Source organism: Coffea arabica, chromosome 8c (genome assembly GCF_036785885.1).
Source record: "Coffea arabica cultivar ET-39 chromosome 8c, Coffea Arabica ET-39 HiFi, whole genome shotgun sequence".
Classification (NCBI taxonomy): Eukaryota; Viridiplantae; Streptophyta; class Magnoliopsida; order Gentianales; family Rubiaceae; genus Coffea; species Coffea arabica.
In genome coordinates this window covers 2,473,133-2,495,219 of record NC_092325.1, presented here as the reverse complement: position 1 = coordinate 2,495,219, position 22,087 = coordinate 2,473,133, and the positions used below count along the sequence as shown (strand labels likewise).

The 22,087-nt window shown below is 36.8% G+C and overlaps 3 protein-coding genes across 3 annotated transcripts; 2 read left to right on the top strand and 1 right to left on the bottom strand.

Moving 5' to 3' along the window:
• The first annotated feature begins 268 nt into the window (after window positions 1-268).
• Window positions 269-2,867, top strand: LOC113706325 (pentatricopeptide repeat-containing protein At5g46580, chloroplastic-like). Its single transcript, XM_072063412.1, has one exon. It carries the CDS (start codon window positions 453-455, stop codon window positions 2,604-2,606), a length of 2,154 nt encoding a protein of 717 aa, XP_071919513.1. The 5' UTR covers window positions 269-452; the 3' UTR covers window positions 2,607-2,867.
• Window positions 2,868-3,577: 710 nt separating this feature from the next.
• Window positions 3,578-4,872, top strand: LOC140013647 (F-box protein CPR1-like). Its single transcript, XM_072063215.1, has one exon. The coding sequence runs from the start codon at window positions 3,616-3,618 to the stop codon at window positions 4,795-4,797; it is 1,182 nt and encodes a 393-aa protein (XP_071919316.1). The 5' UTR covers window positions 3,578-3,615; the 3' UTR covers window positions 4,798-4,872.
• A 178-nt stretch (window positions 4,873-5,050) lies between these two features.
• On the bottom strand, window positions 5,051-12,645 carry LOC113707446 (protein phosphatase 2C 29-like). The gene is made up of 4 exons (XM_072063213.1): window positions 10,245-12,645; window positions 7,621-7,734; window positions 6,714-6,978; window positions 5,051-5,673 (listed from the first exon to the last, which is right to left on the bottom strand). The coding sequence occupies exons 1-4, from the start codon at window positions 12,189-12,191 to the stop codon at window positions 5,549-5,551; spliced, it is 2,451 nt and encodes an 816-aa protein (XP_071919314.1). The 5' UTR covers window positions 12,192-12,645; the 3' UTR covers window positions 5,051-5,548.
• Window positions 12,646-22,087: the final 9,442 nt, after the last annotated feature.

The following is a 22,087-nucleotide window of genomic DNA, read 5'->3' as shown; positions in this document are numbered from 1 at the left end:
TAATTCCCTACTCTTCATCTTTCGGGAATTCAACAACTTTGCATACATGGTTTTCTTTGACCAACATTTATCCTACCATTCCCTCCCACTTTAGATCCTCCACAGCTTTTGAAATCTTTTTTTTAAGTCAGTAATTTATTTTGGCTATCATTTTCCTATGTCAACAGTTCCTCTTCCATTAATAATCATTACTCCCAACCCCTTTTAATGGAACATCTTTTTCCTAATCTTACCGCTAATGTTTTTATTTGTAAAGCTTTTATTGTTAGGGCTTACATTCGGAGAATCACCTGACTGTCACCGGATAAGGTCTCCCAAAACCAAAAAAATATCCATGTCATTGTTAAGACTGTCAAGCATGAAATGAATAGATAGATGTTCCTTTGGTTAAACCCAAACCTCCATCTTCCCAGAAACCAACACCCCGCGTCACCTCCCCTCCCCATTTCGCCATGGCTGCAAAACTCTCAGCAGTTGTAGATGTTCACCACTGCAACGTATCATATCCTTCAGACAAAAATCAGCCCCCACATTTCACCGCCTCTCCATTACGAATCTCCACCAAAAGGTTCACCATTTTTTGCACTTCATCCAAATCTCCTCCAAAAACTGCTCCAGGAAAAGCAGAATCCAAAAAGAGAAAAACCCCATCTTTATCCGAGCAGCTGAAGCCTCTCTCCAACACCATTCTCTCTGACCAACCAAATGAATCCCATCAACTCTTATCCAAACCTAAGTCCATATGGGTCAATCCCACAAAGCCAAAGCCGTCTGTCCTCTCTCTCCAACGCCAGAAGCGCTCTTCTTATTCCTACAATCCTCAAATCAGAGACCTCAAACACTTCGCCAAGAAACTCAATGATTGTCACCCTGCTGATGACGCTGCTTTTCAGGCAATTCTTGAAGAAATCCCACATCCACCCAATAGAGATAATGCCCTGCTGGTGCTCAACAGTTTGAGAAGTTGGCAAAAGACTCTTCTTTTTTTCAATTGGATTAAGACCCTGAATTTGTTTCCTCTAGAAACAATCTTTTATAATGTAACAATGAAGTCTTTGAGGTTTGGCAGGCAGTTTCAGCACATGGAGAATCTTGCTAATGAGATGATTGAAAATGGGGTTGAGCTTGATAATATTACTTATTCTACTATCATCACTTGTGCAAAAAGATGTAATCTTTTCGATAAGGCGGTCCAGTGGTTTGAGAGGATGTATAAAACTGGGCTCATGCCTGATGAGGTGACTTACTCTGCTGTTCTTGATGTTTACGCAAAGCTGAGGAAGGTTGAGGAGGTGATGAGTTTGTATGAGAGAGGGAGGGCTAGTGGTTGGAAGCCTGATCCTGTTGCTTTTGCTGTGTTGGGGAAGGTGTTCGGTGAAGCAGGGGATTATGATGGTATAAGGTATGTCTTGGAAGAAATGAAGTCAGTTGGGGTACAACCTAATTTAGTTGTGTATAATACACTACTGGAAGCAATGGGTAAGGCCGGGAAGCCTGGACTGGCTAGGAGTTTGTTTGAGGAAATGTTGGATTCAGGGATTACCCCGAATGAAAAGACGCTAACAGCATTGATTAGGATTTATGGGAAGGCAAGATGGGCTAAAGATGCTTTGGAGCTCTGGGATCGGATGAGATTGAATGGATGGCCTGTGGATTTCATATTGTATAATTCTTTGTTGAGCATGTGTGCTGATCTTGGGTTGGAAGAAGAGGCTGAGAGTCTGTTTGAGGATATGAAGGGATCTGAAAGCCGTAAACCGGACAGCTGGAGCTATACTGCGATGCTTAATATATATGGCAGTGGTGGGAATGCTGACAAGGCAATGAGGATGTTTGAGGAGATGTCCGACAAGGGTGTTGAGCTCAATGTCATGGGATGTACATGTTTGATTCAGTGCCTAGGAAGAGCGAAGAGAATTGACGATTTGGTTCAGGTGTTTGAGAGTTCAGTCGATGGTGGTGGTATCAAACCAGATGATAGGCTTTGTGGGTGTTTGCTGTCCGTCGTGTCCTACTGTGAAGGTGAAGATGCAAACAAGGTCCTTGCGTGTTTACATAAGGCTAACCAAAATTTGGTTGCCTTTATCAAGTCGTTGGAAGAAGAAGATACTAAGTTTGAGAATGTGAAGCAGGAATTCAAAGGAATACTCAGCAACACTGCTGTTGATGCAAGGAGGCCTTTCTGTAATTGCTTGATTGATATTTGTCGGAACAGAAATCTCCGAGAGAGAGCTCATGAGCTTCTTTATTTGGGGACAATGTATGGATTATACCCAGGTTTACATACTAGGACTGAGGAGGAATGGCGATTAAATGTCCGATCACTCTCCGTTGGTGCAGCACATACTGCATTGGAAGAATGGATGCAAACCTTAACAAAACTTGTCCAGCGCCGAGAGGCATTGCCAGAAGTGCTATCTGCAAGCACTGGAGCAGGAAGTCACAAGTACTCTCAAGGTTTGGCCAACGCATTTGCTTCACATGCGGAGAAGCTTGCTGCTCCTTTTAAACTAAGGGAAGATAAAGCAGGCCTCTTTGTGGCAACTCGAGAAGATGTGATATCCTGGGTGCATTCGAGGGCTGCATCACTTGCCTCGATAGCTTAGGTGTACTAATTGCCATAACTATAGTTTTATCCATGCTGCTATGCCTGACAGAGTGCAAGTTTATTTTCTCAAATTACTCTAGTCTAAGTAAGCCAGAGGCGTTATTGTAACTTGTAGTATCAGGATTATGCTTATTTAGGTAGAAGGGGCAAAGATCAACTGTACTTGCTCTTAAGTGGCCCTGCAACTGTACTAAATTTTTACGCAGACAACTTGGTAAAGTAATTCTGTCTATAATCCAAGTTTTCTTTTCTTTGTCTAGTTTTTTTTTTTCTGAATTTCTTGCTGGGAGATGGGAGTATTTACTTGGCATCGTAAGAAACATTTAGTACTACGAAAACATGCTTGGTTTGCTCATTTTGCTTGAGCATTGAAAGGGTGAGAAGAAAAATTTTCCTGTTAGTTAGTGCCTAAAAGCACATCCCAGCATTCCCAACTACAAAAGTTCCCGGACCCAGTTTTTTCACTCTGCTTGAGCATTGATGATCCTACTCCAGGATTTTCTCGAACTCCATGCTTATGATATGAAAGAGCACCCCAGATTTTTTTTTTTTTTTTTTTTTTTAAAAAAAAGGTAGAGAGCACGAAAGAGCTTTGGCCGGAAAGATTAACAGTTGGAAAGCAGACAAAGTAGAGAGGAGTCTGGAGGATTTGAAGGTTCTATCGGAATCAAAGGGAAATTAGGCGTGTTTTAGTTCCATTAGGATTTAGAATGGAAAGCTAAGAGTAGTTTGACATGGAAAAGACCATCCAAATGTAACAGAAATCCTTCCTCGGACAAATTCCGGAGCTAATGACCATCCATATGTAAAGTACATACAAATTTTCAAGCAAAAGTCTACCCTATAGTTTGCTGGACATTCCTCGTACATATTTTGAAGGAAAAAAGAAACACACCCGCGCTAAGACCCGCCCACCAATATTAACCTCTTTGTTTCCCCTTCAGAAACACAACAATCAACAGACTTATATACATGGTATAGGAAAACGCTTCCACCAAGATTGTAGGATGGACCTGCCCGAGGAAGTGATGATGGAGATCCTCACGAGATTGCCCGTCAAATCCCTGTTGAAAATCAGATGTGTTTGTAAAGCTTGGTGTGGTTTGATCAAAAGCCCCTCCTTCATTGATATGCATCTGAGGCGTCCCGGGAATAATAAGCATGTCATGCTCAAGCGCTGCATCGAGCACGAGAACCAAACCGTGATATCCTTCCATTCCAACAATGATGAAGCAGAAAAATCTCTATCTATATGTCTTCGCCCACCTATAGAAGTTACCTGGTTCTACCATCGCAATCTTGAAGCTGCCCACTTGATTGGTCCATGCAATGGCATCGTTTGCATTACCGATGGCATGGACATATATCTCTGCAATCCTGCCACTCGTGAACTGAGGAAACTTCCTCCCAGCCCCTTCGGATGCCCTGAAAATTATCGTCCTATGACAGATGGTGTAGGAATCGGATTTGACTCATCCACCAATGATTACAAGGTTGTTAGGATTCTGTATTGGGAACCTATAGAGTATAGGCCTGACCGTCAATACCAAGCTGAACTATACTCTCTCAACACAAATTCTTGGAGAGAATTAAGAGATGTGATCTTGCCCTTCTATCATTGTTTTGCCCGATGCAACCTGTTATTTCAGGGACGCTTCCACTGGCGTGCCTGGCATGCCTTGGCTCAACCCTGTGACACTGACTGTATCCTTTCTTTTGATATGAGGGCCGAGGTGTTTGATGTGATCCACTACCCTCCTAGTTGTGTTGGAGATTTGGGTCTTGTTGAAAACAAAGAACCCAGTTTTGTTAGCTTAAATGATTCCTTGGCCTTGATTTTATGCACCTCCTTGTCGGAGGAGCACCCAGCCCCTCCGCAGGTCATTGATATATGGGTAATGATGGAGTACGGGGTTGAAGAGTCTTGGACGAAGAAATTCTCCCTGGGGCCTTTTACAATTGGAATTCGTCGTCCGCTCTGCCTTTGGAAGGATGACAAGCAACTTCTTCTGGAGAGTAGATCCGGGCGGTTGATTTCATGCCCTCTCCTCCCGGATGAACTAGAAGCAGCAGAACTCAAGGAGCATGACATTTTCGAGTCCTCAACCTTGCTTGAAGGTCGAATTTATGCCGAAAGTCTAGTTTCACTCAACCCTATATATATGGAGGAAGAAGCCATCATCGAATGAACCAACTGAAACTGGAGTGCTAAACCTGCATGCATATTTTTATGTACGAGAACCACAGCCCCTGTTACCATTGGTTATTAGTGCAAATTTGTCAAAAAAAAAAAAAAATGCCCAGGTTGTTTTACCATAAAAGTAAGCCAGAGTTTTTGCTGTGATTTGTAGCATCAGGATTTTGCTCCTAAGGGGCAAAACACCAACAACTGTACTGTTTCTTCAAGTGGTCTGCAACGTTGCTGAATTTTACAGACACATCTTGGGTAAAATATTTCTATTTATAAGCCGCATAGGTGGAAGCCCCACCTCCAAAATTACAAATTCTCGCCTTTTGACTATAGCGGATCTAAGTACTGTTCTAAACCCCTCCCCAACCCACCATCTTACAAACACAGCTTTTGGCGCTAAAATGCGAAACGAAGAGATACACAATGAATCACATATCGTGCATCTATGCAAAATTTAGAACCAAATAAAAAAGAGAAGGAAAAGAAATTTTCCTGTTACTTTGTTGCCTAAAAGCACTTTCCAGCGGTCCCAACTACAAAAATTTCTATACCTTTCCCTGACCCATTTTTTTCACATTGCTTTGAGCATTGATGATCCTGCTCTCAGGATTCCCCACGAACTCTATGCTTATAATTTGATAACCAAGAAAATTGGTTCTTAAACTTCCCTAATCCCTGCTGTCAACACAGCCGGAGGATCGAAGCTCTAGAGACACAGACCATTTAGAGATTCTACCAGTTATGCCAACTCAAGGGTATTTTCCTGATGACTTCCAAATTCTTCCTTCAAGTGATATCACCATCACAGTGACATCATCATGGTACTTCCTCCGATCACCTTGGGGGATGTCCAGTAGTTCATGAAAATCCATTCCTGCAGACAAAAGAGAATTCTATCCTTACTATGCTGGCCTAGATGTTTTCTCATGCATTAAGAGGATGCGCAACTCTTGTATTAAGCTACAAAGCATATGCAGCAAAAGAACATCGCAGGAGTGAACAACAAGAATCCAGGCCCAACACCTGATGCTAAAGGAAACATTATTATTTCCAGGAGATGGCTCATGTGCTATTTCCTTATAGAGGAGAAGTTATTTTTGTGAGGGGGCTTAAAAATCTACTGCACGGGTAAATACCAGACTGAGTAATATCAAGATCACGTAAAACAATGACATGGATTAGTTTTGTAACTTCATACGGTCTTGTGATAAAATTCCGCCACTGTTATAGTGATCATAAACTTTTTGGGCATTTAGTGGCAAAACTTGCATATCTAAGCACCTGCCACCGTTATTCGGTGGAGAAGGGAGGGTGAAGTTGGGAAATGGAAGCAGGCCAAAATTTGATAACACATAAAACCATTTCAAAAAGAACTCTTTCACACATGTGATGCATGATTGCCTAGTAAGTACTTAAATTTACATAATGATTACTTGTGAAAAAGTAGGAAACTGTTTTTAGTAATATCATCCAATTAATTGTTGGATTCACTATTTGCAAAGATCAAATAGCTCTATAATGAAACCTGTCCTAATTTACAGTAAGTTTAACACCAACTTAGTCCACAATGTATTTTTTCCCTTGTTGATAAAGTGTTCTCAGGATGGTTTGAAGGACAAAGATTGCAATTCATAGTACAATACAGAAAGGAGTTGGACACTACCCACCAATAATTAGCAACCTTCAAAGTTTCCAAAACCTATAATCCAGACTGCATCAATAATTTCACATATATTGACAGCAGACAAGCCAGATAAACCAAGTTTAAAGAGGAGTTTAGCAAACATATCTTTCCTCGAGTCCCCATGCTACTCCCATGATGTGTCAATGTTAAAAAGAAAATTCGCTGCTTTTGACGGAATCAATAAAAAGTTTTAATACCAACTTCTATCAGGGCAAGCAGAGTGAATATACCTGCTTTTTTAGCTGCACGTAACAAAAGCTCTTCTATCAGGTGCTGAGCAGGGTCGCCATCTGGAAACTTCTCCATGAAATTTTCAACAAAAGAAACCACTTCCTGGTTGCTCAAGTACTGATACAATCCATCAGATGACAGGACCAAAAACTGATCTCTGGGACACAGTTTATGGTGCCGAAGAGAAGGTGAACAGGAGATATAAGGAGCAGTTCCAATGTAGTCATTCCGAAACATTTCCAGTAAGGGATCATTCCACTTAGGCTGCAGAAACAGACATCTCAAAATGTTATTCAGACTAGCAACGCATATTAAAACAATGTCCAAGATATAAAATGAGTGATAGTATGCCGTTGGCATACATTACTACATAAGCGTGCATCAGGATGCTTCACATTTCCAGGTGTTCGTGGTGCAGTTAAGAAGAAAAAGAAAAAAACCCAATCTCAAAGTTTAAAGATTTCTAAATTTCCATCTTTTAGTCATTGCAACAATTCGAAACAAAGATTGTTAGTATCCAGTCAGGATGTTTTTGCCAATGGTGTTTTCAAGGGAGGGGGAGGAGAACAATGTTTCACAAAGGACAGAGAGAATAGTCGATTGGATATATTGCTCAATATGGAGAGGATGACAGCAGATAAGATGACAGATTAGTAGTGAAATTCGACAGATAGTACATGAAAACAGTACCCATTGACGTCAATCATGATCTGGAGTTCTCCTTTTTGCTCGCTTCATAAATACTTGGAAAGTGCCTCTCTCCGAAGGAAACTAAAGTTATAAAGTGACCTTAAACTGGACCATGTACAGTATGCCAAACAAGTTTCTAACAACTCTCATCTTTATTCTGATGGACATGATTAGAGCACAGATAATAACTGCAAAATACAGAAGTTAAAAGCAAACCTGCTTAAGGAAACCAGCTCCAAATGCACGGGTAACTTTTAAACGACCTTTAACTCTATCATTGACAATGCAATTGTTGTCATCAGGGTGTTCATTCTTGATCCTAATGATTTCCTGACACAAGTCAGAAGAAAAGAATCCATTCACAAACTCCAAGGACAGGTTACAAAATCATAATTAGAATGCTTTTGAGTTTAGATAGTAGAAAAAGATAATCAAATGCTATTAAACAGAAACAGGATTAAAAAAAATGAAAGCAAAAAAAGCAGGAACAGGACAATGAATGCAACATCAAACAAGCAAATGAAATGAATATTATCCCATGTTAATACCTTAAACTGCATAAATCAGACTACCCCCCCCCCCCTTTCTGGTGCGGGGGATGAGGGAGGGACTGAATCATGCGCTTATCCCATGAAAAGGGTCCAGGATAGGCAACTTCACAAAATAAATAACTGCATGCACAATAAACTTGCAAAAAGGATGAACATGATATTGAGCAATGCAATTTGTAGATAAAATGGAAAAGTTGCCATCCAGTACCCAACATGCAAATGATATTAAGTGCATGCAGAGTATCGTAATCTTGTCATCTCTTTTTTATTGCCCATAGTAGTCCCAAAACTATTATCTCTAAATAGACCAACTTCAAATGTTAAGATTCGTAATGTACTAAAAACACTAAAGGTAAGAATGGAATACTTCCACAGAAACTAGTAAATCATAAATTAGAGGTTTACTGTCATATAATTGATATCTCAGTCAAATAGGAGAACAGGAAATTGAAAGGAGTACTGTCTCTCTATCTTGCAACAGGACTATGACTCAAAACATGAATAATAGTTTAAAAAGCCTGAAAGGTCCTCTGATATTGCATAGAGGGGGAAGGCCCCACAAAGAGATTGTATAATATTGCACAGAAAGAGAAAGGTCCATTCTTACCGTAAGTTTGCCCAATAACAGATATGAAGATAATGTATCATACTATCATCTAGACTGGACAAATTATACAGATATATACTATGTAAAACAGCCAAAAACCGTTGTTGCTGACTTTCTTGTAAAAGTATGGACACACAAAATAACACCAATGCATTGCTTACTGCAATCATAACTTGAAGATTTCAATCATAATAGTTAACATAGAGTATTACCCATGCATTGCCTACAGCAGCTATTGTACTTCACCAAGCCATTGAAAACAACAAAGAAAAGATGATATTTGCAAAGTTGACTCCTGTACCGAGAAGTAGAGGCTTTGCAGCATGCTAATCGGATAAGGAAGAGATTCATGACAAATTAAAAAATTAACCATAATTTGGTCTTCGCAATTTCTAACCACCTTTGATTTACATTCATGATATTTGGAAATAAAAAATAAGCAAGATAGTGATATTATTGCCTCATTTAAATCCATCCACAAGGTGAATTAATGTAGTCACCTTGTCCTCAATCAACAAGTCACTTTCACACTGACTCTAAATACAAACCAGGTGCTTGTAGAAGTGGTGCACGGTGTATAGTATATACAGAGTTGCTTTCCAGTGGTTCATACAAATTGGAATTGAAAAATAGAGGACTCCTTGTAGACGCTATAAATATAAGAACCTCACTGCATGAGGCCCTAAATCACTATAACTAAAACATCAAAAACCAAAAAAATTGCTCATTTATCAGTTGTTCTTCTTCTTCAATTCAAACAAGATACATACTCTGAAGGACCCACCAGCAAAGCTACTACAAGCTAGAGATCTCATGTGATAATGGGCTAAAATGAAAAGGAAAGACAAGCTGTATTTGCAAGATCAAGTTAGAAAACATATTCTAGGACTTAATGTAATATTTCATAGTTCAGTATTAGTCAAACAGATCATGGGTGTTTAATAAAGTTGGCCACCAACTAATAGTCCAAACAAGGACAAGGAAACTAGCTGTCAGAAGCTGGCTCTATTTTCTTGTTTTCTTTTGCAATTGAATAATCTGAAGATGAGAGTGGATAAAAGGTAACACTGAAAGAGACAAAGGGTAACTTCCTGATCACCCATTCAGAAGCTTGAACTCAAGCAACCAAATCATCAATTCAGAACCCTTACCAATCAAATTGACTTGTTCTTACACTCAATTTACATTTGCAGTACTTAAAAACTCACAACCAAAAAACTTGCACCTTCCTGATACAGTCAATAATTTCTTCACAGGCACAACAGCCGCACAACAAACCTCACTACTCTCACAGAAAAGCTAATTGCCTCAGACATTCTGCTAGCAGTGTACATTAAACATCTGCCACGTTGATGGTTTATTATGCTCAGAGATACTGCTCTAAGCACATTAAAACAAAATGGAAACTAAAATAGGAAGGCAGATTGAATCCTACTAGTCAGCAAAGATGAAATTCAGCTAAAGAAAAAAAGGGTACTGCCAATTCTTCTAGCTAGCACTACAAGTATAAACTAAATAATGTTTAGATTCAAGTATCCTAATCCCTGCCATAACAAACTATGCAAGCAACTGCCAGAGGAGCACAACTGAAAGAGATTGTTATTCACTGAGTGACAACAAAATAGCGATAAAAAGCTAATACATTAGTGAAGAGATTTTAAAAAAAAATTACAAACACTTACTTCCTGAATGCTAGTGCTGTGATCAGTGGACAACTGCAATGCCGTCAACTTCATAGCTTGAAAAGAAGCCTCATTTGCCACCTCAGTCTCTCTTTCAGTGGCATCTGCTAATTCATCAAATATACCTCCCTCCGAATTTGACCCACTGCCACCTGGAACTTTCAATTGTGCACTGGAGCTAACTTCATCAGGCTCATACTGTGCCACAATTGCACGACTGTCACCTACATTCATCACATATACATCCTCATCCCTCATCAACGCCACTAATAAACAAGAGCCCATCAGTGCAAGCTCTGGATACCGATCAAGAACCTTATCGGTCATATCCAAATATGCATGCTCAGTCACTTCAAGAGCCCTCAACATTGCCCTCAACACCAAGTCATGATCAACAGGTCCCACCTTCCGCATTCTCCCACTTCTACTACTAATCTGTTCTGCCACTCGATTCTCCTCTACTTCCACTTCCTGCTTCTCTTTTCCGGCCAAACCAAACTTCCAAGGAAACAAACTCCCACTCTCCTTGTGCTTAATCAACAATCCATGCTTCAATTTCGACAATAACAGTGATCTTCTACTGACTGCTGATCCAGCGTTGCTAACACTAATTGCATCATCAACTGAAAATGCAAATCTATCTGAACCCGAAAGATCAAGTCCGTCTTCCGGATCCTCTTCTGCCAGAAATTCCCATAATCTCCTCCTCCTAACCTGGATCTCCCCTGATTGGAAAGTCACCCTCTTAACTGATGCCCTACTAGTAGCCTCGTCTAAATTTGACTCACTTTCACCTTCTTCTATTTCCGTAACCCTCCCCACAGCTCTGCCCTCTACCAACTGATTCGAACTCAATGGGTCGTTCGAATCCTCCACAGAAGCTATATTTTCTGCAGTTAAAGTAACTTCTTGAGTACTACTACTAGTGTCTTCATTATCCCAAAACAAACCCTCTAACTCTTTATACATAGCTTTGTACAAATTACTCATCAAAAATTCAGGCGCATCAGGGCCGTTAAACCCATCATAAATCCCGACAAATAACCACCCCAGCTCCTCCGAAACAACCACGTGTACCCGATCCTCCCCCGCCTTCCCCAGAGCCCACTGCACATTGCTGTCACACGGCATCTCCGGCTCACCGGAGCCGCCGCCGGAGACATCCTTCCGGCCACCTACGAAGTTTCGCACGGGCACCACCCACGGTCGCTTTTTTTCTGGGAAGTTCCTGTAAAATGCCTTCCGAATCCCCGAAATGCCCTTCCTCCTCTTCTTTTTCACATACATACCCCCCAAGGGCGCCGAGAATGGGACTCTGTTACCTCCATCGGAGCCTCCTCCGGTACTATCCAACGGACCCGAGAGTGCCCCGCGCTCGATCGGACCGGACATGAAAAATGCCCGCTCCATCTGACCCGAAGGTTCTCCGGCTCCGCCACGTGGCACCGGCTGCAAAGGCAAAGCGCTGAAGGACGACGTACTCTCAAAACCATTAACAACACTCCCCTTGACGCCAGCACTAAAACCTAGAAGACTACTACTCCCCGCACCAGCACCAGCAGCGGCAGCGGACGTCGTCGTATTACTAATCTCAGTGGCAGTGGCATCGTCGTAAATATTGTCAAGCTGGAGGACAGTCCGAGGAGTGGAAGTGTTGGCACTGACGGAAGCCCCCGAAATCGTTCTAAAACCGGTCTCCGGTGGCAAACCAGCGGGTCTGGACTGCTTCGGAACCTGCTCGGCGTCGAACCGGAGGGACTGCGAAGGCGAAACGAAGCGATCGGAATGAGTAGGGGACAGGAAGCGGGCAGAAGACCGGACGTAACAGAATGAGTGACCTAGGGTTTCGTCGAGCGGTTCGGTGGCAGTAAACAGAACCTCCGGCTCACCCCGCCCGTCCACCGCCGGGTTGAAACATGGAAACAGCTGCGAAAATCCCCCTCCCATCACATTCGATTCATTTCCCTCCCCCCCTCACTCCCCCCACAACTCCTCCTGTATCTATCTATATATTTATCTACCTTTGAATGTATAGATATAGATATAGAGAGAGAGAAGCAGAGAAAGCAAGAAGCAAGGCCGAATTCTAGAGAGCGAAGCTTTTCTTTTGGTTTCGGCACAAATTTCTTTTCAGTTATGTTAAAAATTAAAAAAAAAATTTAAAAAAAATGTGTAGGGGAAAAACACGCAGTAGTGCGTGAGATTTTGTTGTTGGGGAGTGGAGTGAGTGAGGTAAGTCAAATATACTACCCCTAGAAAAATAGTTAGTACTGACTGCTGCTGTTTTGTAGTAGTACAAAGTTTGAAAGAGAGAATATGAGTATGAGAGAGACAAAGAGAGAGGGCCACTGTGTGTTGTGCGTGTTTTTCTTTTCTTTTTTTTCTGCTTTTTTTTTTATTGGCTTTTTGGTTTTTTTTTTAAAAATTTAATTAATGGGAGTGTAGAGAGAGAGAGAGAGAGAGAGAAAGGGAAAAGGGTGGATCGATGAAAGAGGAAAGAGGAAGACTTCTTGTTGTGTTGTTCTGTCTTATTTTTGTAGAGAGAGAAAATTTTGGGGATGTAGGGGACGGACTTGGGGTGTACCATGGACCATCCAATCAATGAAAATGGCTGAGTTAGGAATGGATTTTTTTTTTTTTTGAATGGATTTAAATACACATTTTAATACTTGTATGTAATTCGGCTTAATACCAATTTGTGTGAGACCTGATTATCAATTATCGGTCAAACTAAATGAGTAGTGTTAAACGTGTACCATTACATACCATTCAAACTTGTTAAAGTAAAAATATTTTAAATATAAGCCAGAAATTTTTGAATATAAGCATCTTATGTAATCAATTTCAACGATTGATTAGACTTAACGACACTTTGTCATGGAGTCAATTACAGTCAAAAACCTTTTTAAAGCATAGTTTGGTCTTGAAGCTTGCTTGAAGTAATTTTCAGATTCAAAGTTATTTAAGCCAAATTCAAACGACGTTTACGTGTAATTATCAAACTGAATTTTCGTTGATTTGAGTTCAAGTTAAACTTAACAAACATATTATGAAAATAATTAACTTAGAAACTTGATTTTATCATAATAGTAATTGCGTTTCAGTTGATTGGATACTAAAATTTGTTTCCCTCATCTTTTGCTGAGTAAATAGAGACGTTGGACGTTCCAATTGGAGGGCTGCGATGGTCCATGAGAAACCGGAAGTAGAGAACAAGAGATTCTACATATTTGGTTGTTACTTGGGGGGGGCGATGACCTGGCAAATTTGAAATGTTGGGAGAAGAAAGGAGAGGGAGACGAGCCAGGCGGCAGTAGCGAGGGTGCGGGACATTTTTACGAATGGACGAAAATGGGGCTGGAGGAATGAGGGAATGACGGAAGAGGACACATTAATTGTGCGAAGCTTTAAGGAAAGCGGAGTAGGGTCAACGTGAAGGACAGAGGGTAAATTTTGTCTTTATGAGGTGGTTTTGTCGTTTTAGTTGTTTATAGGTGTAATGGGAACTGACTATTTGTGTAAAAGCCCAAAGGTCAAGCCCATGTTTTCTGAGGTCGCTGCTCTCTGTGACCGTCACCTATATGTGATATTGAAAGCTAAAAATTCACACTGTTGTGGTCTTCGTTTGTTGGACGGTTCTACCCTTGGTTTGTCTTTTGACTATAATGTGTACCTACGTGATTAGTTTCACATTTTAGGATGACAGCGAAAGCCCTCCCATGTTTTGGAATCCTAAAAGTGTTTGTCTTATGCAATTCTATGAAACTAGAATGTGCATATCCCAATTGTTGTTCATATTGTCATCTTGCATTGTGGTTATCGAGCAGCAAAAGTTAGAAGTTGCAATCTATCTTTAGAATCTTATTGACTCTTCTTTTCTTTTGATGGTTTATATATATATATGTGTGTGTGTATGAAAGATTTTTTAATTCAAGATTTTCTACTTATAATTTCTTCTAATTTATTACCCAATCCAACCCTTCCCCCCCTCTTTAGATGGTTATATCATGCAATTCTTTATTAATTTATACATAAAAGAGGGCTTACAGTCACATAGATGTTATTTTTGGAAAAATAAGTATACAAATAAGACCCTTTTTTCTTAATGTTGTCAGACAGATTATTGGCCGAATTGTAATTGGCATTCTTAAACGAAAGGATACGTGACTTCTAAAAAAGAATTAACAATTCGACTTTTAGCATTGTAAACAGGGAAAGTATTGAAATATTTCCAAAATTCAATGAAAACTGTTATAAATTACATAAAAATGGAAGTGTCTGGTTAATAGTCATAGAACGTTTAAATAGACACGTATTAAAACATATCTTGACTGATAATGACAATATATGTATACTACACTTTGCATAAATAAAGAACAAGTGGACAAGACAAAAAGCACAAAACGGGAATAAGTCCAAAAGTTAGACTATTTAACAAAGTTTCAACAAGAAACTAGTGTAGTAAGAAATAAGTATGAATGGAAAAAGGAAGTTAAGCTTGCATATTGTCAAAAGCAACGTAATTTAATGCTATTCCCTTACAATACGCAACGTGAATAACAAAATGTTTAGTCGTTTATAGAAAATAGAAGTTTTTTGAGATGTCTTGAAAGTTAAGATACAAACAAAGTCTCGGTATCCATTCTAAGCAAAAAATGGAACATAACAAATAAAAAAAAATTAATAATGATCTAGAAGGGCAATTGCGTCATTAAAACTGGAATCACCCTTATTGGGCCGTCTACATCCGTAGGTTTGACTTGACAGAGGCCCAAAATTTGCGTAAACATATAAATACGGATTATTATATATCGCCATCCCCCTTCCCCGTCAGGCATCTAACCCTGCTGCTCACGGATCCTGGTCGGGTATCTTTCATGCCACGCTGTACCTAAAATGCATCAGAATTTCAACAGGAATTCAACGGCCTAGATTGCATCAATTACAATCACAAAAAAAATAATCCACATTTTAGTCTAATAGTCAAAGGGCACAACTTTTCTTCCTTTTTTTTTTTTTCTCTCTCTCTCTCTCTATTCTTCACTCCCTCGTTTCCATCAATCAACTAAAATATTCTTCCTTATGAATTAATATATATCCAATTATTATTAGAAGATAAGAGTAACTTAGCATGTTTGGTTGAGCAAGAAAATTGTTTGCAATTAGTAATATTTTAATTTTGTGAAGTCCCACCTTGGACTTTTGTGGACATGCTAGAAAAACACTCCATTATCCTAATTGGACAAAAATTAACACGTAATAATATAGATTAGTTTTCCTATTGAAACATCACTTCCTTGAAACAACATAGTAGATGATAATGAAACTTCTATGTGACTTAGATTGAAGTAGCTTCTAGGACTGCACTTTTTATTAGTATTATGGTGATTGTGATTACCTATTGAAATCAAGTAAACATTGCTAAGTAAAACATTCTAAAATGACATGATTACCCTCTAACGTAGTGATTGTTTCTGTCTTTTTCTTACCGAAGAAAAGATAAAAGACTGAATAATCGGGATGAAGTAACGAAAAGTGAATAATTTATTGAGGGTATTCATAATCTAAATCAGCTGGTAGATATATTAACTAAGTAAAATATGAATTCCCTAGTACGATTTTCGAGTCTTTTTTTCCTCTAAGTTTTTTTTTTCCCCTAAAACTAAACTTTGTTTGGAAAGCAATTTTTCAAAGAAAAATGATTACGTTTTCTCTAAACACATTTTTCAATCACCTTTCTATCTCATATATATCAAATCGCTACAGTAATTTTTCTACAAAAAAATCCAGAAATTTTTTTGGAGGAAAGATCAAATGACTATTTCTATTTTTTTCCTTACCAAAGAAAAGATAAGAAAAAAACGAAATAATCTAGATAAAATCTTCAAAAGTGACTAGTTATTATTAAGGGTGGTATTCAGAATCTAACTCTGCTAGTAGACATATTTTGGAGGAAAGATCAAATGAGACCTAAATTGTTTAGGTTAAAAATTCAAGAGGGCGAAAAAAAAAAAGGAGGCAGCAAAAGCATATGGTAGGTGGTGGGGTAAGGGTATTGAGGGGCAAGGGAATTTTACATGTGAAGGCGGGAAGTGATGAAGCTTTCATCAAAGGCTTTCTGAGAAGTCAAAGAGTTTGTTGGCAGCGCGAAATCTTGGAGGGTAAAGGACAAGGGCATGTTTGGTGTCACGCGGTACGTGTGAACGGTGAATGACAAAAAATTGAAAACTGAAAGCTCCTGTAGCCCTCAATTGGAATTTACCTTACTATTCTTGGCTTATTGATTGGCATATTGGAGGAGATGTTTGCCAGCCTTTTAGCTTTAGACGTTGTATAAGAATCTAAGGGCACGAGACTTTTGAGAGTCAAATTTTCTGGAGACCAGTTTTCTTTATGTTCCTTTCAAAATGCCAATTCTGAACTTTCATATGCATACATACATGCATAAATTTTATATATCTATTATACTCGTGAAAGTGATAGAGCATATTCTAAGGATTCATATTGAATAATTAGACCAATTTTATTTTGTATTTTACATGTTCGACAATTCATATAAAATAGGCACTAAATCGTAAAAATATTTAATTGCGAAATTACCATCGGGGGATTAGCCTCCGAGTTTTGATAATTGTGTTTTTCGAATGGATAAAATGGTACTAACGATGATAAAAGGTTTACAATGAAAAATTGGAGAATTAGTTTATATTTGTTGAATAAATAATCGTAAATATTGAGATTTTTTATTTTTTATTTGTCAATAACTTCAAACCACTTTACCCATTTTAATAATGATACAGCAGAACGTGTACAAAATTTACAACTATGTGTTGTTAACACATAATGTGGTCATGCCTTATATATTGGAGAATTGATCAAGTCGAGGAATTTTACATTTGGGAGATTCATATAAGCTTATGGATTTTTGCACTTTAATTTGTTATAAAGTATGCATGTTTGACGTTACTTAATTGTATAATTTAAATTTTCCAATTCTTCTACATCTTTTATCTAGAGTGTGATCTATACTGACACAAAAAATTATCAAAGTATACCACGACAAATCTATGTGTTTGGATAGAAGATTATTTGAAATAATATTTTGAAAAATAATATAGCACTTTTTTTGAATATAATGTATGTGAGATGAAACAAGTGGTTAAAAAATAAAAAAAAAACTATTGAAAGACATGTTTGTTATCTAAGAGCTTATGTACTTAGATCATTGAGCAGAACGACTCTAAGTATATAAAATAGTAGAAAATCGAGGAATCTACAAGAAAATTGAGTATATCTTAGCTCTGCTGAATTCCTCCGCGCACTTATCGTGCTTGGGTCGGGTTGGGGCGTCGGGTCCTAGCCACAGGGAATTAGTCGAGCCGCGTAAGGATTGACCTGGACACCAAGTATCGACAAAAAAAAAAAAAGAGTATACTTTAGCTCATTCAATTTTCATTGACTAATCGTCAATTTTACACAAATTCCACGACCACAAATTATTAAGGTATGTAGCTAAAGTAGTCGATCCTCTTAAACAAATACAAAGAAAATTAACGTAGTTTAACTAAATAAAATATTAGTGCTCAAAACAAAATATTAGTGCTACCAAACAAAAAGTTTGAGCAGGTGTCGATAAAAGTTCATTATTTTCGGTTAAAGAATCTAATGGAGTTCGGTTCGATTTCACCTATAATTGCATGATCACATTGAATCAATTAAACGTGTTTCAAACTCAAATTATGAGAACTCATGAGTTAATGATGTACCTAGATTTCTCAGAGTAAATAAAAAGAAAAGTGTGCCCATGTGAGATTACCAAAAAAATCAACTTAGTTTGGCTCTTTTGAGAAATCAAGGTGGCGAGATTAGAATAATATGCTGTACTCGGTAATAATGTACTAGTAATGGTGGGAGCGAGTTGATTAGGTTTAGAATATCACAAGTTCTGATGTAGTTGGAAAACGGGCCCATAATTCAATGAGTTGGTCAACGAGCAGATGAGATCCCTGGGACCATCAATCCAATTATATTAGTATACTATTTATCTGTGTGAAAATGGGACGTCTTCTTTGAAGTTTGAAATGATCTCATCTTTGTCGGGCTTCACATCTCTTTTATTAACCTTTCCAACCATTCCTTGGCGGTACAGTCGGTAGTACATTTGATTAATGGATTTAGGGTTGATTTACGAATTAAACTACTTGATATTCAAATCGAATTTGATTTAGTAAAAATTTAGTTGAACTTGATTTGCTAACTAGTTAAATCAAAACTGGATATAATTTTATAATCGTTATCTTTCAAACTTGATAAAAAGTTCGTTCAAATTTGGTTCGATAATAAATAAATCAAATTTGAATAAAATTTTAACGATTAATCCTTATACATTGATAGCGTATACATCATCACTATTCGATGCATAACAAAGCATCTGAATATAAATTTAATTTTGTTCATGTGTTATACATTCAATTATAATAATATATACATTGTCAATGTATATAAGATTTATATAAATTTCAAGTTCATTAAAATAATTAAACAAGATTTAACATTAAAATGTTTGGTTTGATTAAATTCATTTACTCCCCTAAGTGAATTCGTATCATCTTTAGCCAAAAAATCTCCATTCTTGTCATAATATCTTTATGCACAAACACAAACACACATATATGAAAATGAAATTAAAAAAAAAGTGACTGAAAGATTTATTCAAAGTTTTCAAAAGCGTGTTTTTGAGAATAACATCGCTAAAGAAATAAAGAGTTTGTGAAAAAGTACTGTAGCACTTTTTTTGATATGATGTATGTAAGATAAAAAGGTGATTGGAAAATATGTTGATAATGCAAACAAATCAGTGTGTGTAAATAAGGTGTAAATAAAGTGAAATAATCTTCAATCCAAACAGACTCTTTAAGCTTCTTTCTATTGTTTCTATTGACTCAATATACTTGATAAATCTGTCTCTCTCTCTGTCTCTTTTTTGGTTTATTTTCCTTGTTGATAAAGAAACCCTTCTTGGTAAGAAGTGCCTTTGCCACCTTAACAATAATAAAGAAAAAACCCCCATAAAAATGAAGAAAGAAAGAAAGAAAGAAAGTGTGATTGCTGCATTTCTATTGTCAATATCTGCAAAAGCAAATAATTTATTGTCCTCTCCGATAATTATAGAGTTTGTGTACCTGAGCAGCTCTAAAAGCACACCTAATTGGCTAATTGAGTATTGACTTAGTGTTAATGGTCATCATTTAAAACCTAACACAGAAAGATTGCTAGCGAAGTAAGCGTTTACTTTTCCTCCCATAATCCAAGCAATGGATGGTGGATTTTTCCTCTCTCACTCGTTTTTTAATCCGCGGGTTCCCCTTTATTCTGGAAATGGTTTTACTTTTCAACGATTAAGGTAATACTTAGTCAATTACTCGCAAAGCTAGGACCCAAGATTAAGAGGGGTCAAATATTTTGGTGTACAATACAACACATTACAAGTACAACCAAAAGTAAAATGTTTTTTTATATGTGATTATGGATAACCAATTGTAAAGAGTGTTGGAAGGATAAAAGTCTTAAAACACCCACATGAAAATTATTTTTTGTACACTAGACTACTATTTTAATTGAAAAATGAATTGACCGAAGCTTTTAGGTTCATCTTTTATGTAGTAAAAGTTTTCAAACTCTCTTTTGCTTTGAAGTAGTACTTGGCTGTCATTTTAAATGTGCTGTCATTTTTGAAGTAGGTGATGATGATTTTAAACTTCAAGAATTTGGGGAGGGAGGGGTCAATGTCAAAATAATTTAAAATTTTAGGGGCTGCTGTTATAGAAAAAGACTCAAAACCTAAAAATGGTTTAAGCCAATTTAAAATAAAATTCTCAAAGTTTGGGGAAGATCAATTGCCACTCTTGCTTTAACGTGGACTTACCTAGGAAAAAATAGGTCATGTTATGCTTTTTATTTTTCTTTTTTTTCTTTGTGTAAGCAGAGAGTTTCGAACTCTCAAGATCTCTGAACTACATTTCCTCCTCCCATGCCATCCAATACATCCCTTCCCTCATATAATGCTTATTATCAACAAAGAGAAATAGAACAACTATAGCTGCTATAATCATATTTTACTTTAATTTCTCTAAATTCAATAGTACTATCCCTCTAAATGAAGTTCTAAGCACTTCGGCATTCCCTTTTGCTTAATGCAATGATACAAAAACCCATAACATACTAGAATTTTGCCCATGCCTTAACCTAGTCTTTTTTTATTTATTGCGAATTTACACAAATATAAATAATTTAAAAACACTCCTACATGTTCATCTATATTAACTTTAAAAAATTAATGTATTCTAAATATTCAATCATTTACTAATTTTTAAAAATTTGTTTACATACTTTCACTATAATATGATAGTATACCTCATATCATGTACCCATATCAAAAACTTGGTAGATATTTTTTTTTTTACAAATATTCTTTTAGATAATTTAAATTTTATAATGACCACAAACATAGAACTATATATTCTTATTTAATTAAGTAGAAAAAATCTAGCAATTCATTTTTCTTCATCAATAAATATTTAGTTTCAAAAAATATTGGTAAACATATTGGTGTAACAATTAATTCTCTTTCTTATACTAAGTTAATTCAAAATTAAGGAAAGAAATGATGGACAATTTAAATACTAATTAAATGTATGGTGGTGAAAGGAAGTAATTTGGGATACGCAAGATTTTAAATTGTGTTTTGAGAAAAGGTTTTACTATAGTTCTATATGTAATAATTTGATAGAAAGCATAATCATTATGATAAGATAAGATTAGTTTCTTTTTAAAATAATATCATTAAGATAAGGTTAGTTATATTTTAAAATTATTTTAAAATTAGAGATAATTTTTAAATAGATAATGTAATCCAATTAGGATTTAATATGGGTAAAATCTTGGTGATCCATAACCTGTTAATTCTTTTCAATTAGGCATGCCACGTAGGAGTGAGAAACAACTCTGATTAAAATAACTATTTTCATATATATAGACTCTAAGAAACAAAATTACCTGTCTTTACATTCACTGCCACTTTTTTTTTTTGTTTATTCAATTCGCTAAGCTTTTCCCACTCTTATATTATTCTTAAATTTTGTACTACAAAAAACGAAGCAAATTCCTAAGACTAATGAATTTATAAGTGCAGCGTAAGTATGAATCATCTAGTAGTCCTTAAATAAAGTACTAGCTTTTGTGGTTTAAAGTTGTCTATCTCTTCTGAACTTGTCTATTGTTCTTTAGAACAAAAATTTACAACTTTAAATTATATTGAAGTTTTTATATTTTTAAAAAATTATGACTTGATAATCAAAAGTGTAAAGGTCTCCATAAATATAATAATGCAAATATGTTTATTAATAAATATAATAAAGTTGGCATTTAAATCGTTAGAGAATCTTGGCTATAGTCTGTAGATGCGTATGTCTTTTTAAACAATAATGAGCAAGAATAATGGATTCCTTGGACTTTCTTTAATTTTAATTTCTCCTTTTATAGTACTTAATACAGAAATTTTACTATTTTAAATTCTCCTTTTATAGTACTTAATACAGAAATTTTACTGTTTAAGCTGACCGTTCAATAAATTTTGAATGGGAATAACATTTGCATTTTATTGACAATATTAGATAAACAACGTACAAGTACATTTTTCTTTTATCTGCCTTTCAACTCTTTAACTTTATTTTGGCTTTTTGATTCAAATTATGAAGTAAAAGTTTTATCTATCCACAGGAAAAAGGTAAAGTTGCAAGGCAGAAAATGTTCAAGAGCACCACATAGTACTGCCTATGTTCAAA